The 17,906-nt window shown below is 36.6% G+C and overlaps 2 protein-coding genes across 2 annotated transcripts in view; one reads left to right on the top strand and one right to left on the bottom strand.

Annotated features, from left to right (window-relative positions):
* CERKL (ceramide kinase like) overlaps positions 1-4,926 on the top strand; it is a 128,909-nt gene extending 123,983 nt beyond the window's left edge. The window contains exons 12-13 of the mRNA XM_018065351.1: positions 3,320-3,498; positions 4,279-4,926. Of these exons, the coding sequence (XP_017920840.1) occupies positions 3,320-3,498; positions 4,279-4,360 (261 nt within the window). The 3' untranslated portion in view covers positions 4,361-4,926. The remainder of the gene's footprint in view (positions 1-3,319; positions 3,499-4,278) is intronic.
* ITGA4 (integrin subunit alpha 4) overlaps positions 4,548-17,906 on the bottom strand; it is a 99,182-nt gene continuing 85,823 nt past the window's right edge. The window contains exons 22-28 of the mRNA XM_013968519.2: positions 17,541-17,631; positions 12,362-12,469; positions 11,468-11,593; positions 9,907-10,026; positions 8,094-8,192; positions 7,604-7,723; positions 4,548-7,126 (exon numbers count right to left, since the gene is read on the bottom strand). Coding sequence (XP_013823973.2) covers positions 7,028-7,126; positions 7,604-7,723; positions 8,094-8,192; positions 9,907-10,026; positions 11,468-11,593; positions 12,362-12,469; positions 17,541-17,631 — 763 coding nt within the window. The 3' untranslated portion in view covers positions 4,548-7,027. The remainder of the gene's footprint in view (positions 7,127-7,603; positions 7,724-8,093; positions 8,193-9,906; positions 10,027-11,467; positions 11,594-12,361; positions 12,470-17,540; positions 17,632-17,906) is intronic.

Genomic DNA, 17,906 nt, shown 5'->3' with positions numbered 1-17,906 from the left:
TTTCCACTTAAGAGATTCATTTTAAAGAGAAGCAATAACTATTATAAGCCATATTCCTTTGGCAGGTACTTTGAGTCAGTTATTAGGAAACTGATCCATAAATATATGAATTTCTGAAATTATTAATCTTGAAGTACATAGTAGGCATGTAAAACCATACAGTCTCACACCTTCTTATAGGTATGAAATTGTGCCTGGCTGTAGTTGGGTGAGAACAGGTGGGAGGAGGAGAGTAAATTCAGCTGGTGACCAGCACTAAATCTTGCTTACATAGGTAGTCACTGAAAGGCTCCCATTTTTGCTTCTTTATAGTTTTAAACTTTCTTGGGCAGGCCTCAGGAAGTTTTGGTTCTCTTCGCCTACCACATTATTTGATCAGTTTGTTGAGCAACCAACTGAATGAAATGTTTAGGAAGTTATAACAATTAGATATAGTCCTATTTTCCTTAAATATAAATCTCTAAGGAGACAAAGTGGTCAAAAGCAGATATAATGTAGGTTGTGAGACTAACTAATAACTTTATGGATGTATTTTGGGAAATAGTGATTTGTTGATTTTTAAAGGAATGTATTCCTTTTCAAATGTTGCTAATTTTGTTTGCAACTTTATTATTTTTCTTAATACCAAAGCAATACATTTCCATTACCTTTTTTCTAAATCAGAAAATAGAAGCAAAATAGCAATATAAAAAGCACTCAAAGTTCTATATTCCAAGAGATAATGAATGTCATTACCTTGGTATAAACTTTTTCTATTAAATAATTCTGAGAATTTAAAGGAGTAATGACCTTAAGATACTTTCCTTGAGAAACTGGTATTTCTTCAGGGATGCATGATTGCACAAACTACTTATGGAAGTTCTCTTTTGGAATGGCTACTGGGCAAATGTCTTAGGTAATTTTTCTTTAATCCTTTTTTTCAATATGAAAGAAGCTTTCTTCTGACTTTAAAAGTAACAGATGCTTACTATAAAAATATGAACATAGTAGTAAATATAATTCTGTATCTATAGGAAAATAACTTTTTCAAAAGAAGACCATGTGATGCAAATATAACATTTTTTCTCATGTACTTGACCAGTCATATCTTGCTTGTGATACAAGAAACTATTGCCTGTGTGTGTGTTTCATTAGATTTAACTCGTTGGCTTAGCTCTTTCCAAAAATTCAAGTCCATGCTATTGTTCTGTAATGTTTTGCAAAGAAATTCTAAAATGTCTTGTTTAATGATATATAGTAAGAATAATGTGATTGATTCTCAAGGTGACTGCTTTCATTTGTTAAAAAATTGTAGATGTACATATATACATATACATGTGTATATAGTCTCTTCATGCTGATATGTTCAAAAGTGTAAGTCTATATAAATTATGTCAGATTATAAAGACAAGATAAATATAAAATGGTATTATCTACTGTCTAGTAGCAGTTCTGGTATCCAGGAAGGGAAGTGCAGCACTTCAGCCCAGAGAGAGCAACAGTCTAGGTCTCTGAACCATCTTCACCAGGTTGGACTGAATGTTCATGTATGCCAACAGTTATAGAACGTATTAAAAACTGTTATTTGTAGGTGACACATCTTGCCTTTCCCATCTCTGGGTAAAATAGATAGAAGGTAAAAATTCCTCAAGTTCTTTCAGCTCCATCCTGTAGCTGACCTTTCTCTGTTCATACAATTCTGCATTCACTTTGACCCTCATTTTCGGTAGTGAGTTTAAAACCCTTAAGAGCTGGTGCTTCCCCAGGGATTTGTTTGTAGCGTTATCTTTTCATGATACCTTTTCCTGGGTGACCTCATTGCCTTCCGTTGCTTGAACCACTCTCTGAACTTTGCACACTACCAAGGGTTCTGTCCTCCCTTGTGATCTGCAGGATCACCGTGCCTTTCTGTGTGCTGAGGTTATAGAGCTCCCAGGCATCTTGAATGAGCACATCCACTGCTTATCTTATTGCCCTCTCCCCCATGGTGTTCCTACACAGGGCAACGGCACCACCCTCTGCCCATCCTGGAGTTACTCTGGACCCCTCTCCCTCATTTCTTACAACCAGTCCACCAATTAATGCCTTCTTGCTTACAATAGCCTCCTCCTGGTCTTTCTTTTCTCTGGTCTTATCTTCCACACTTCCTTCTAGACAGATTTTTCTAAAATACAGATATGATTTATCCCTTTTCTAATTCTTCAATGTTATTGTCATCAAGATGACACTGAACGTTCTCATTGAAGAACACGTGGCCCCTTGTATTCTAGCCCTTCCCTGTGTCTCGGCCTCACCTATTGCCATCCTCCACCAGATTTCCCATGTTTTGGGCATTGTGTTAGTTTTCTAGGGCTGCCATTAACAGATACCATAGGGAGTATAGGTGTGGTTTCTCCCAAGGCCTGTCTCTGTGGACAATCACTGACTTTTCCCTCTTGTATATTCCTGCCTCCTTTGCCGAACATTAACTGTCTATAGGTGTGTGGGCTTATTTCTGGGTGCTCTATTCAGTTCCATTGATCTCTGTGTCTATTTTGGTGCCAATACCACCACACAGTTTTAATTCTTGTAGCTTTGTAGTATTGTCTGAAGTCTGGAGGGTTAGGCCTCCTGCTTTGTTGCTTTTCTTCAAGATTGCTTCGGCAATCCTGAGTCTTTGATGATTCCATATAAATTTTAGGATCATTTGTTCAAGTTCTGTGAAAAGTGTCGTGTGTAATTTGATAGGGATCACATTAAATTTATAGATTGCTTTGGGTAGCATGGCTAAGAAAGAATGAAATATGAAGCTGATGTCTCATCATTCAAGAGTGGTCAGAAAGCAACCCTAATTATCTTGCAACTTGTGTCTATCCTTAAAGTGAGGGTGAGGCAGGCAAACACTGGCAAAAATAACACAGGATAGACTTACTTTCTCTTTTCACCTTCATAAGTTAAACTTTTCGTAATAAAATCCCAAATGTGAAACTTATTCTAGATTTTGTTTACATCAGCTAAACTAGCTGACAATAATTAATTCAGTGGATTATATAAATCCTCTATAAAAATAGACTAGTATTAAATATTTACTCTTTAATTAGAAATTTATGTATACAGTTTCCTAGACATGTACTATTTGTAAGAAAATAATTTTGCCAGCTGCTAGATCTAAATGAACTTGCAAAGCTTCAGAAAAGGCTTCATCCAAAGAAAACTGATACTGATAGGTTTCAAAGCTATAAAAACATCAGCATGAACACTGATGTTTAGTTGCAATTGAGAGTGCAGTGAACTTTACTAATTTGGATTACAGTTAGGTATAAAGCAAGTACCAAGGTTATTTGTGTTAATTTTTTTTTAGTTCAATTTTCCATTTGTTGATACTTACACTGTTGAAGAAGTAAAAGTTTGCCCAAGGAGTAACAGCAGTGGACACAATCCAGAGGAAGATCATGGACCACGTGAAACTGCTTCAGGAAACTGTTTCCCTTGGAATGTAGATGGTGATTTAATGCAAGTTGCATCAGAGGTCCATGTTAGGTAAGTCATTATTCACCACCTTATATGTCTGTCAGACATGGAACTGATAGTTAGAAGAAGGAAGTTTCCATTTATACCATTGAAGCAGGCAGCTGGCTAGATAGTAAATCAGGAACACTTAAAAAGACACATGTACAATTTTAATAAAAAGTATAACTTTTTATTTATTCACCAGTTGTTATGTACAACCATTTTCTTTGGTTATGAGTCTCTATGTTGGTGTTCCAAATTACCATTCTTCATAAACTATACAGGTAATGTATGTCTGAAAATTCCACTTTGAATTTTTAAAAATAGATTAAGATCTTATACCTGATGAAGTCACTTGAATAGCAGATGGTTACAATTTTAAATTTCCTTTTACCCACAACAAATACTTGTGTTCAGCAGTTTGCTTTTATCATCTTTCCAAAGCATACTTTACATAAGAACAATTTTACATATTATTTATTAGCAAGAGCAGCTGGTTATAAACAGGCAAACTCATTTTCCGTAAGTACTATGACTCCGTGAGTGGAAGTGTGCAGAGCTCCCTGAGTGGCCTGCTAGATGTGAGCTTTCTACAGCCACAATGTACTGGGCTTTACAGGAATTAGTGCTACTGATTTATCAGGCCCTGCATGTTTTCCAGATGGCAGCTCTGCCATGAATATGTGTTTGTTGGTTATCATTAGATTTGAATTTGGTAGTATGCACTGCATTCAATAGGTGTTATGTATGAAAAATAACAGAATGATAGGTTAATGAAATAATCAGTCATGTTTATTATATTCTTTACAGAGTACACCCAGGACTTATCAATCTTTATGGAAGAAGCATGGAAGAAATGAATGATTCCAAAGTAACATGTAGTTGTTTATAAGAGGAATGTGGAAACTAGAATTTTAATATGAAAATATATATTATATTTTAATTAATCAGATATTTTAATAAGGAAAAATATCTATTTTGAAAAGGAATTAAAATTGCTATTTTTGATGTTACTAAAATTAGCTTCTAAACTTAAAAAAATAAGACATGAAATATATACAAAACAACTGAAATTTTGATTTTTGGAGAGTATTTATTGGAATGGAAAATAAACATCTCCGGTATTTGAAATTTAAACAAGCTATATCAATATTTAACATACATTAATTCCAAAGTGAAATAATTTGGATTCTTTCTTCCTGGATTTGAGTCCATCAATTCTGATGTTAAATTTCAGTAGCCTGGTACCAACAGATCAGAGTTCATGTAAGAATGTTCTGATATCCTGATGAGGTAAGTATTCCAGCAAGATTATATTTCAAAATTACACATTTAGGAAATCATATAACCAGAAATAGTACTATTTTCTTTTCCCTCAAAAATCTCTAATATGTAGACTACTTGGCAAAAACAAAAAAGATGGATTAAAGTTATAGCACCAATTTTGTGGCGGTCTCTGAAAACTGAAAACTCAAAGTGATTGGAGTTTGAAGTCCATTATACACAAAGTATATAAAATATATAAGTATGCAAAATATATAAGGAGTCATAACCTGGCCCCGTAGGGAGCTGTGTTCCTCTTGCTCCTGAAAGCCGTGCTGCCTGACGATTCTAGCATGTTGTTTACACTGTACTCAGTGCTACCTGAAATGCTGTTATTTCTAGTAGGAAAGAACCAGATTTAAATTTCCTCAGGGATCATCCTTGAGAAAGCAGCTTTAAATCTGTATTTGATTTTCTATCAATGAGCCTAGATATTTTCTTGAAAGAACTACTTTAAAAATTTTAACTTCTATTGGTTACACACCAAGTTAAGAAGGTTTCATGCTCACTGGGTCTTGCTGCTGAAATGCCTTCACCGACTGCTGTGCATTTCTCCTTTTCCAGCCACCAGTATGTTAACAGATAGCAGAAATGAAGCAGTCTGAAGAAGACAGCTGTTGGCAGGGACCTCATATGAAGAAATCCTTTTCCATAACAGTAAAGAGCGGCCCCTAACTTATCACGTCCCATGACAGATTTTGAAAATTTGGCCACAACCTTCATATCAAGTTAGATGTAGAAATAAATCAGATGAAATTATGTTCTGCAGTTATCAGCATTTAGTTTATACGTAAGAATAAATATTACAAAAAAAGACTCTATTTGAAAATAAAGAGACATTTAAAGATAAATTATTTTAGACCCAGAAAGAAACTACTTCATTATAAAAGTATGTAAGATCAACAAAAAACTTAAAATGTTTCACTTATCACTAAAACATGGAAATTTTCGTGTCATATTTTTATCCAAGCTAAATCTACATTTTTCAATTTACAGGTAAATTTGTGAATTTTGTTTTCTAGTTCCATGCAGAAGAGAATGCCCTTATAGCACTGGTGAAAGTACATTTCATACTTACACTTGAGAAAAGAATAACATCCAAACAAGAATTTATCTATTGGCTGAATTTTGACAGTCCGCATTTTAAACAGTATCTAATTTATATGAAATATTTGTCCCCAATATCATCTTTGGAAGGCTCTGATTTTTAAAAACTCAGTGAGGTACAGTTTTCATATTTTACATATATCAGTGTATGTATATTTCAAATATCAGCTAAAGTGCAACATTCAATCTGTTTTAGAATATAAATTAGAATTCTAAGTATTGTTTTTATAAACAAAAAAATTTGACTAAAGATGGATTTTTAAAATTTACTCTTCAGTACCTTTACCTTGATAAAATTGTGTTACAGAAAGACTTATTGGATTTATACCTATATAAATATATATATATACATAATGTTTCTAAAAGAACATATATGTACAAAAAGAAAAAAATACATGGCAGTATAAACAATAATTATCCAGGAATCACCCCTTTAAGCTCAAACCAGTGTATAAGTTCAGTCTGAAGTTTGCTCATCAGACCATAATATTCATAGACTGGTTGCTGATCAAAGCTCATAGGAAATAGATTACAAATCAGTGTCTTTAAAGATATCTGCTTTAAAGTGATAGTGGTTCTTTTCTATTCATTAGAAAATTTGGTGACAGCGTGTTGAAAAATTCTGCTAAATATTTCTAGAGAACATATTCCAAACAATTCTCAAAGAGCTATTAGGAATGAGTCATTGCCTACTGGGTGGAATTAATTTTACCAAAGCAAACACATATGGTGAATAGTATTTCTTTCAAAGGAATAATACTACAAGTCTAAGTCTTCTCCAGATGAGTTGTTTACTTCCTCCACATAATTTTAATTCTAATGCACTTTCAAGATATCCTCCAGGGATTACTTCTCTTGAATAAGTTGATGCTTTAGTGTTTTTATATCCATTTTAGAGCTGCAAGATTATCGTCTGAGAGAAAATAACTCCAAAGGTAATACTGTAATATATCCAAAGATAATGCAGTTGAAAAGTCCAAGCAATGATGAAGACATAATATGTCACATGGTCATTATTAAAAGAAGTACATGAAGTCTGAGCAGAATTCATGGTTTCTTGTAAACAATATCTAAAATTTTTGTTTAATATATTGTAACCTGAGTTGTTCTGTTAACTTGAAATAAGTCTTCACTCATCCTTATCACTTTTACTGTTAATGTAACTCCAACTGTCTCTTCTGTTTTCTTCTTGTAGGATAGATTTGTACTGTCTTTTGAAGAAGCCAGCCTGAAAATAACATTGTATAATCACTGCTGTATAGTTATGAACATATTAAATGGCTCAACAGTCAATGACAATTGTAGTCAGTAAAAATTAGTTTGGGAGATACAGCCTTGTTTTGTTGTTACTATAGGGTTTCTCGGTGCTGCTTGCACACGCTCCAAAATTGAAATTCAACATATAAATGTGCAGTGCTTTCCAAAGACTTTTTCAGAAAGTCTTTCAAAACTTCTGTTATATTGAATATTCATTGAAAATCAGTTATCTTTAAGAAAGCATATTTTTCTAGAAAGACTTTGGTACTGAAGTTAAGAGACACATGTGATCAGTACTATTAAATATCAGTCCACTTAGGAATTTAAAATTAACATTAAAAATACTGAAATACTTACATGTAGTAATGTGGGAGTCACAAGTTGGCTTTGAGAAAACTCAAGAATAGAATTTTGGGTGGTTCAACATTGGTAATTATTAAAGGCTTACCTTCCACATAACATAAGAAATGAGGAAAAGTAAAATAAGTCCAAGGAGCAAGCTACTTGAAATAATCATTATAGTGAAATGGCGTCTGGGTCTTTGATGATGTAGTCCTTCGAGGAGAACCTACATAAATTAACCAAAAGAAGGAACCACCATTTTAAAACCTTGCCTCTATTTCCTTTGAAGCCCCTCTATTTTCCCCAACCGTATTTAGAATATTCCTTCCCATTCTCTTTCTGTTCTAACACAACCATAGGAAACATGGGTAAATGTTTGAGAAACAGGGAGTGTAATGCGCCGTGTCTGTGGTTCTCCCTCCGATTCATTCTACCAGAATCACCTTCTGAAAGAGCTGCGTCATTCCTTCCTGCCAGCTGTAGAAAATGCCACTCCCCAATAAAGTATTTTAGGCTCTCTGTGGTTTTCCTGACCAAACACCCTAGCAATATTTTTTCCCATAATCCTTATGTTTCAGTTAAAAAGGTAATCTTACATGGGCAACATTCTCTTCCTTCTTTAATTCAATAACTTTGGGATTTGGCTCCGGAAAAGCTGTTGCTCTTATTTCAAACTTCAGTGCTCTAGTCTCATCCTGTTTAAAGAAAAGAGACATAGTTTTATTTCATGAAAACGTATACCAGGTAATGATCATGAGAAACTAAGAGTTTTCACAAGTTATCTTCTCCAACTTATTTCACCATTTGTATTTAATTGCAATGCAATGCTTCCTTTATTCCAAAGGCATGTCCTTTGTATTAATTAATATTTAAATATTATTTGATAGTTATTAGTATATTTTTTCCTTAGGGAAGGCTTTCTTTGTTTGGTAAACATTTCCTCAAATTAATTTTCTTTGGGCTTTTCTTATAGTATTTGGTATACTATCTGTATTTGATCAGGTCTGATCAAATACAGATAGTAAACCAAATGCTATAATGAAAAAATCTGGTACAAATATTTATAGCGTTCAAAAATAAAATCACTGGATGAACTCAGTTTTACTATCTAACAGAGAGAGGGACTTCATAACCAAGAATTCAGGGCTTAGACGTCTGTAAATGGGCTTCACAAACTCTAAGGCCCTTTGAAGTTTTATTCAAAATTGAGATTTTTTTTTTTTTTTGCGTTCATTAGGGTAGATGAGAATATATTCTTTGATCAAATTCTTATAGAAGTCTATGACCTGCAAAAGTTAAAACTACGGTGTAAAGGTTATTTAACATTTTGGAGAGAACATGTAGAATTTTAGAGCTAAAAATAAATTATGTACTTTATCTGGAGCAGTGCTTTTCAACAGGGATGATTCTGTACCCTGGAGGATGGTCATTTACATCTGGAGACATTTCCGGCCAGCAGGCATGGGGACGGGGCGCTGCTAGCATTTAGTGGGTGGAGGCCAGCTATTCTGATAAGTATCCTACTAGCACAGGACAGCCCCTGAGAACAGAGAAGTATTTCGTCCAGAATGCCACTGGTGCCCACTGGTGAAAAAACTGGACCTTGCGAGTATAAAGGCAGACTGCAGAAGTCTAAATGACTCACAGCTGAAATGGAGAGCTCATGTTTCCCTGTCTGATGTGTCTTCCTCCTAACCACCTTGTGGTAATTTCAACTTCTCCTCTTAACATAACATGATACCTGTCATTTCCTTTGGCTTATTATGTGCTATGTACTAAATTCTTTATAAAGATCATCCAATCTGAACAACTCTGAGAAAGACCTATTACTCATATTGATCAGATAAGAAAATTTTATCTCAAAGTACTTCTCATAAATATATACACTCCTTTCCAGGAAGAAGTCTAACATGTATTTAGTTAATTTTTAATTCAAGCCTTCAAAGTTCACGTCCTTAAAAGTGTGTTTCTGTTCTTGTATGTTTGTCTTTTGTTAAATTTTGATGTTTTAGATTTTATGGAAGTCTTAATTTTTAGTAAATGTATACTATATACAATAGTAGGTCTTTAAGCATAATTTGTAAATAACTTTAAGGATATATGAAATGTTAAGGCAGCTAACTAATTTGAGTGACAGTCATAGTTGGACATGCTTTCTAAAATCTCTTAATTATAGTCTTATTTTATAGCCCACGTTATCTGTTTAGTTACTAAAACCATGTCATTTTGACAGTGTATTTTGAAGTGATAAATGGAACAGTTTTAGAATTTCATTCCAGATTTTACAGTCATTCATACCTTCTTAATTTGTTGAATGCCTCCTTACCATCCTACCTGCATAAGATGGTTGTGTTTGTAAGGTCTGTCTGAAATCTTATCCACAAAGTTGTCACTGTATCACAGACTTACCATTTCTAAAATGGATGGCCGACCTTCCAACTGAATGTGAACACTGGCTTCTTTTCCACTGTCCATTTTCCCAAAATGGCATGAGATATCTAAGCAATACGGATCAGCTTTCATGCAGTACTTAAAAAGAATACAAAAGAGCCATGTTAAAATTTAAACATTTTTTAAAAGATGGCTAAAATATTTTACATGGAATTCAAGATCTGCTCCCATTACTGGCATTTGCAAAAATTTATCTTGCTATAAACATGGAATTAAGGATATGCTTTCATTAGTGGCACTTAAAAATTATCTTGCTTCAAAGAAAACACAAATATTTATAATAAATTATAACAAAACAAGTATTTGAACTGTATCATATGTTTCATTATTTTTATGAAAATATTCTGGGATAGAAAAAGACATGAGAGTATTTGCTTAGTTACATGTTCTATGATCAAACTTGGATCATTTGGAGGCTTTCCTTGTCCCCCCTTCCCCCCACATATATTCACTAAAATGAAAAAAAGTGGAAATTTCATGCAACCAGAGGTTGTTCAGCTGAGGACAACATCTTGACCAACCCCCTAAAGGGTCTAGTACAATGTCTGGTTGGCATGAATTGAGCACTTAAATAAATAATGACTAGTATGGTATCAGTTCAGTTCAGTTCAGTTCAGTTCAGTCGCTCAGTCGTGTCCGACTCTTTGCAACCCCAGGAATCGCAGCACGCCAGGCCTCCCTGTCCATCACCAACTCCCGGAGTTCACTCACAGTTGCGTCCATCGAGTCAGTGATGCCATCCAACCATCTCATCCTCAGTCGTCCCCTTCTGCTCCTGCCCCCAATCCCTCCCATCATCAAAGTCTTCTCCAATGAGTCAACTCTTCACATGAGGTGGCCAAAGTACTGGAGTTTCAGCTTTAGCATCAGTCCTTCCAAAGAAATCCCCGGGTTGATCTCCTTTTGAATGGACTGGTTGGATCTCCTTGCAGTCCAAGGGACTCTCAAGAGTCTTCTCCAACACCACAGTTCAAAAGCATCAATTCCTTGGTGCTCAGCCTTCTTCACAGTCCAACTCTCACATCCATACATGACCACAGGAAAAACCATAGCCTTGACTAGACGGAGGGAAAAGGCAATGGCAACCCACTCCAGTACTTTTGCCTGGAAAATCCCATGGACGGAGGAGCCTGGCAGGCTGCAGTCAATGGGGTCGCACCAAGTCGGACACGACTGAGCGACTTCACTTTCACCTTTCACTTTCATGCATTGGAGAAGGAAATGGCAACCCACTCCAGTGTTCTTGCCTGCAGAATCCCAGGGACGGCAGACCCTGGTGGGCTGCCGTTTATGGGGCTGCACAGAGTCGGACACGACTGAAGCGACTTAGCAGCAGCAGTATATAGTATATATTTAATCCTGGGTGTATCTCAACTCTCCAATCATGCCTGCTCCTCACACACAAGAACATTACCTGACTTGGCTTCTCTCCTATACTCAACTGACACTTCAAACCTCTTGGTCGATGATTTTAAGTGTTTCAGTCCTGGACGTTGGAAAGCAAAACACGGAAACTTACCAGGAGCCTCTTATCAGTCTTTGACAGAAATCTGAATATATCTTTAAGGGTCTCCATTGTGCCTTTTTGCTGGTCTAATGCACACTTTCTTTGATAATTCTTAAAATGGCATTCTCCAGCAGTAGTCTACAAAGATAGAGAGCAAGAAAACTCATCCAGTGTTGGAAGGACAATAGCTACATGGCTTTTAAAACTTACCTTTCAAAGCTTACCTTTTAAGAAATATATCAAATACTTCTAAAATTATGTGAAAATATTTTTTGACAGATTTGGGAGAGGTTAAATCTTTGAGGTTAAAAAAATGCAACAAAACTCAGAAAAATTTTATAGGCTTGATATAGTCCTAAATTGATCAAAGGGCCTTAACCTTAAAAAAATTAGGGCAGTATGAAAACTGAACATTAGCATAAAACCGAACGTATTTCTTTGGCTTCAGACACACAGTAAAGTGTTACAGCAGTCTGCCCTACCATCTCAATCTGGAATTCAGGTAGGGTTTTTAAGGATTACCTCTCAAATCTATTGAGTGGATTTATTTGCTGATTGCTTGTCTTAAAACTGGGAAGGTAAAAATAATTCAGATAGAATCCACATAAGAATATTGATTCTTAGTAGTTATTTGATAATAAAAGGCTGAAGTACTGATTTTTCAACATTGGTCTCAAGCTTTGTGGAGAATCCGATCAAAGAAAATCTACCAAAAGATAGAGCATACTTTTGTTATCGTCACATGTAGAGATTCCACTGTAATCGCACAGTTCTAATGCAATAATCAAAGTGTACGCAATAAATGCATGGTGAATTCATAGCTGAGACCAAATGTGACTGAAGTAAGGTAACAAAGCTCCGTTTCAGCAAGATGACTTAGAATAAAGGAGGGAACCCTATTTTTACCTGGACATCCAAAACGTTGAACAGCTTGTCGGTTCGGGGACTAAAAGAATTTGGTATCATTATTTCCACACTAATATTTGGAGCCATGCTTTGGCCGGTGTTGATGACCTGATAAGCAAAAAGTTTTAAACACTCAAAAAACACATTTTATAAAAGTACAGATAGCAATGAGCTTCTCAGGTGAAACTGTGTATTTCATGCAACATTTATAAGGGGGGAGGTTTATAGAATATCCACTATCAGAACTTTAAAATGTTTGCTAACAATACAACTAGCTATTATTCCTAGCGCTTTCCATTTGGTGATTAGAACAAGATGTTTGCACTGATGGTTTATTGCAGAAATAGTCTGAAGAAAAAGACATCGATAATATACAGTTCAGGGGGGTAGGGTCACTGACCCTCAGTGCAGTTGAAACTCCAAGTACAACTTATAGTCAGCCCTCTGTATACCTGATTTCTCTGTAGTCACAGATTCAACCAACCAATGGTTGGTTCTGAACTACAGAATTTACTATTGGAAAAAATCCACATCTAAGTGGACCAGTGCAGTTCAAACCTCTGTTGTTCAAAACTGTACCTGGCACATTACTGATCTAAAAAAACGTGATCAATTATCCTTATAACTACTCCATGAGGTGGGCTGACATTTTATTATTCACCGACTCAGGAAGATGCTAAGAGGGATTAATGTGGTATCCAAGATCACAGTCAAAAAATGGTAAGAAGTGGGACGGAAACCTAGGTATTCTAATTCTAAATAATATGTTGTTTTCATAAAGTCACTCTGTGCTAAGAGAATAATCATCAGCAATGAGTAAAAATATATTTAAGTTCAGGGTAATTATAATGTGGAAGAACTCAGAAAATTAGAAAAGGGTAGGTTGTTAGGTTTTAGAAAAAAAACAGGTTTTTAATAATATGCATAAAGGGAAGATAGTTCTTGATAAATGATAAATATCTTGATTCTTGATCATGTTAAATATAAATATATAATATATATATTTTAGTAGTTATTTGATAATATTTGATAACAAATATAAATACAGATATCAAATTCTTGATAAATGATAAAACAATTTATCATTGTCATTGATAAATCTGGGGATTAAAGAAAATTGAGCCAAAATACTCAGTGATCAATGCAAAGAAGTAGAAGAAAATAACAGAATGGGAAACATTAGAGATCTCTTTAAGAAAATTAGAGACAACAAGGGAACATTTCATGCAAAAATGGGCCCAATAAAGGACAGAAACAGTATGGACCTAACAGAAGCAGAAGATATTAAGAAGAGGTGGCAAGAATACACAGAAGAACTATACAAAAAAGATCTTCATGACCCAGATAACCATGATGGTGTGATCATTCACCTAGAGCCAGACATCCTGGCGAAGTCAAGTGGGCCTTAGGAAGCATCACTGTGAACAAAGCTAGTGGAGGTGATGGAATTCCAGTTGAACTATATCAAAACCTAAAAGATGATGCTGTGAAAGTGCTGCCCTCAATATGCCAGCAAATTGGAAAACTCAGCAGTGGCCACAGGACTGGAAAAGGCCAGTTTTCACTCTAATCCCAAAGAAAGGCAATACCAAAGAATGTTCAAACTACCACACAATGGCACTCATCTCACATGCTAGCAAAGTAATTCTCAAAATTCTCCAAGCCAGGCTTCAACAGTATGTGAACCATGAACTTCCAGATGTTTAAGCTGGATTTAGAAAAGGCAGAGGAACCAGAGATCAAATTTCCAACATCCATTGGATCAAAAAGCAAGAGAGTTCCAGAAAAACATCTGCTTTATTGACTATGACATGGAACAACAGACTGATTCCAAATAGGAAAAGGAGTACGTCAAGGCTGTATATTGTCACCCTGTTTATTTAACTTATATGCAAAGTACATCATGAGAAACGCTGGGCTGGAGGAAGTACAAGCTGGAATCAAGACTGCTGGGAGAAACATCAATAACCTCAGATATGCAGATGACACCACCCTTATGGCAGAAAGTGAAGAAGAGCTAATGAGCCTCTTGATGAAAGTGAAAGAGGAGAGTGAAAAAGTTGGCTTAAAGCTCAACATTCAGAAAACTAAGATCATGGCATCCGGTCCCATCACTTCCCTTCCCCAAATAGATGGGGAAACAGTGGCTGACTTTATTTTGGGGGTGCTCCAAAAATCACTGCAGATGGTGATTGCAGCCATGAAATTAAAAGACGCTTACTCCTTGGAAGGAAAGTTATAACCAATCTAGACAGCATATTAAAAAGCAGAGACATTACTTTATCAACAAAGGTCCAACTAGTCAACGCTATGCTTTTTCCAGTGGTCATGTATGGATGTGAGAGTTGGACTATAAAGAAAACTGAGCGCAGAAGAATTGATGCTTTTGAACTGTGGTGTTGGAGAAGACTCTTGAGAGTCCCTTGGACTGGAGATCCAACCAGTCAATCCTAAAGGAGATCAGTCCTGTGTGTTCATTGGAAGGACTGATGTTAAAGCTGAAACTCCAATATTTTGGCCACCTGATGCAAAGAGCTGACTCATTTGAAAAGACCTTGATGTTGGGAAAGATTGAAGGCAGGAGGAGAAGGGGATGACTGAGGATGAGATGGTTGTGTAGCTTCACTGACTCAATGGATATGAGTTTGGGTAAACTCCAGGAGTTGGTGATGGACAGGGAGGCCTGGTGTGCTGCAGTTCATAGGGTCGCAGAGTCAGACATGACTGAGTGACTAAACTGAACTGAAAGCCTTTGACTGTGTGGATCACAATAAACTGTGGAAAATTCTTCAAGAGACGGTAGTACCAGACCACCTGACCTACCTCCTGAGAAATCTGTATGCAGGTCTAGAAGCAACAGTTAGAATTGGACATAGAACAACAGACTGGTTCCAAATTGGGAAGGGAGTACATCAAGACTGTATATTGTCACCCTGCTTATTTAACTTATATGCAGAGTACATCAGGTGAAATGCCAGGCTGGATGAAGCACAAACAGGAATCAAGATTGCTAGGAGAAATATCAATAAGCTCGTATATGCAGATGATACCACCCTTATGGCAAAAAGCAAAAAACTAAAGAGCCTCTTGAGGAAAGTGAAACAAGAGAGTGAAAAGTTGGCTTAAACTCAGTGAGAGACTTTATTTTCTTGGGCTCCAAAATCACTGCAGATGGTAATTGCAGCCATGAAATTAAAAGATGCTTGCTCCTTGGAAGAAAAGCTATGACCAACCTAGACAGCCTATTAAAAAGCAGAGACATTACTTTGACAGCAAAGGTCCATCTAGTCAAGGCTATGGTTTTTCCAGTAGTTATGTATGGATGTGAGAGTTGGACTATAGAGAAAGCTGAGCACCAAAGAATGGATGCTTTTGAACTGTGGTGTTGGAGAAGACTCTTGAGAATCCCTTGGACTGCAAGGAGATCAAACCAGTCAATCCTAAAGGAAATCAGTCCTGAATAGTCATTGGAAAGACTGATGTCACTGAAGCTGAAACTCCAATACTCTGGCCACCTGATGTGAAGAACTGACTCATTGGAAATGACACTGATGCTGGGAAAGATTGAAGGCAGGAGGAGAAGGGGATGACAGAGGATGAGATGGTTCTATGGCATCACCGACTCGGTGATGAATTTGAGTAAGCTCTAACAGGTGGTGATGGGCAGGGAAGCCTGGTGTGCTACAGTCTGTGGGGTCGCAAAAAGTCCAACACGACTGAGCAACTGAACTGAACTGCCTCCTGAAAACTATAAAACCAACACAGTAAGTTAGGAAAGAGATGTGCTATAATATCTAAATGAAACACCATGGCTCAGAGTCTTGCAATAATATTCTGAATGCAGACACGTAGATTAAGCGGGAGTGTGCCTGGCTTTGGGACAGGTGGTAACTGCCGGTCTTGGAAGCACAGGGCAGCTGTAAGAGGCAGTGTCAGCCATGGGGCCCAGCACTACCCAGACCTTTAGACAAGGTCTTCCTGATGCCAGCAAATCACCAAGCTCTCCTGCAGTATATTTGTGTTCATCTAATAACATTTAGACTTCTGAGAACACCTTCATGCTTGAACAACTCATCAAGCCTGGAGACTGAAAGCATCTCTAGGCCCAGTCCCTCCATTGTAATTTAACTATAAAAATACTTTTAAACTATTATTTGTAAATAAATAGGCCTTCTAGAGTCCAACTCAATTTCTGTTTATCGGAACATAGACCCCCACTGGACTGTGACAGGAGCATTCTTGGGGACTTAAAAGTAGAAGACTACATTTTCCCAATACTAGTGTATTCTAGTATAACAATACAATAACTTGAGTACAGACTCAAGAGCATTCTGAGGTCACCCTTCTTCCACAGATTTGGGGCAGAGGCCCAGGAGTTTGTGTTTTGGATAAACATCTCAAGTGATTCTGATACACATTTTAAAAAGCACTGCCTTACAATTATCATAATGTTCCTAATCCAGGACTCACTCACATTCTATAGATTGTTATATAGCTCTGAGAATGTCTGAGTAGTACTTTTGATTGAAAAAATATTGTTTTGGATATTGTGTCCAATTGTTTGCTCACTATCAACATCCATGCTGTAACAAAGATTTCAGTTTGACAGTAAAAAAAATTGTTAATGAATTTATAGCTTATATATTAGTATGTTAATACTTCTGGATGATGATAATATTTTCTGCTTTTAAAAAGATTTACTAAATGATACATCACTTGTCACAGAGGCATATACCAATGGCCTGTAAGGCTGACCAAGTGGACATTAAGTGGAGATGCGGAGGTAAAATCTTCGCTTGGTAATGTTAGGATTTGTATAAAGCTCAGACCAAGTTTCACTGATTGGCACCAAAAGATGCCTTCCTCTTGACCTATTTTGATTTCTGCATGTATCTCAAGCATATTCAGCTCCTCCCATAACTTTGCCTATTTCAGGCATCACCTCTGTTCCCACTTGGACTATAAGGAGCGTGGGCTCAGTAACAGGGACAGGACGAATGGGAGAGAAGGGGCCCATGAAGCGAGGGCATGAGCCTTGAGGCAGCTCTCTCCCCGCCCCCAGCCATCTGTGGCCTCCCAGACCTGAGGGACATCACACGCACATGACGTCCCCTGGAGCAGTGCCTCAGTAACAGTTCGTTCACAACATGAATACAAAATATGAACACAGTCATCTTACGTGGAAAGTGAAGTTCATTTTCTCTGTCACGCACATTTCAAACTCATTTTCCTCCTTTGGTCCATACATAAATGAAGCTGGACTTACAAACCTGGCAGAAAAGAATTCAGATTTAATTCAACTGTCTTATTTGATGAGGTACTTGAAAAACCTTTCTCTGTAGTCTGAATATAGCATATCTCTTAAATATGACATAATTCAGAGTACAGACGCTTCTAAGTACCAAGGAGTACTTTTCATAAAGGTAAGAACACTTTCTTGTTAAGAATTTTTGTGAAAATGTAATGAATTTCCCAGGTGGCGCTACTGGAAAGCTGTGGGCTCTAGTTTGGGTGAAAATTTCTCTTCCCACCAATATCCTCTACT

The sequence above is a fragment of the Capra hircus genome, chromosome 2 (genome assembly GCF_001704415.2).
Source record: "Capra hircus breed San Clemente chromosome 2, ASM170441v1, whole genome shotgun sequence".
Lineage (NCBI taxonomy): Eukaryota > Metazoa > Chordata > Mammalia > Artiodactyla > Bovidae > Capra > Capra hircus.
This window is presented reverse-complemented; position numbering and strand designations above follow the sequence as displayed.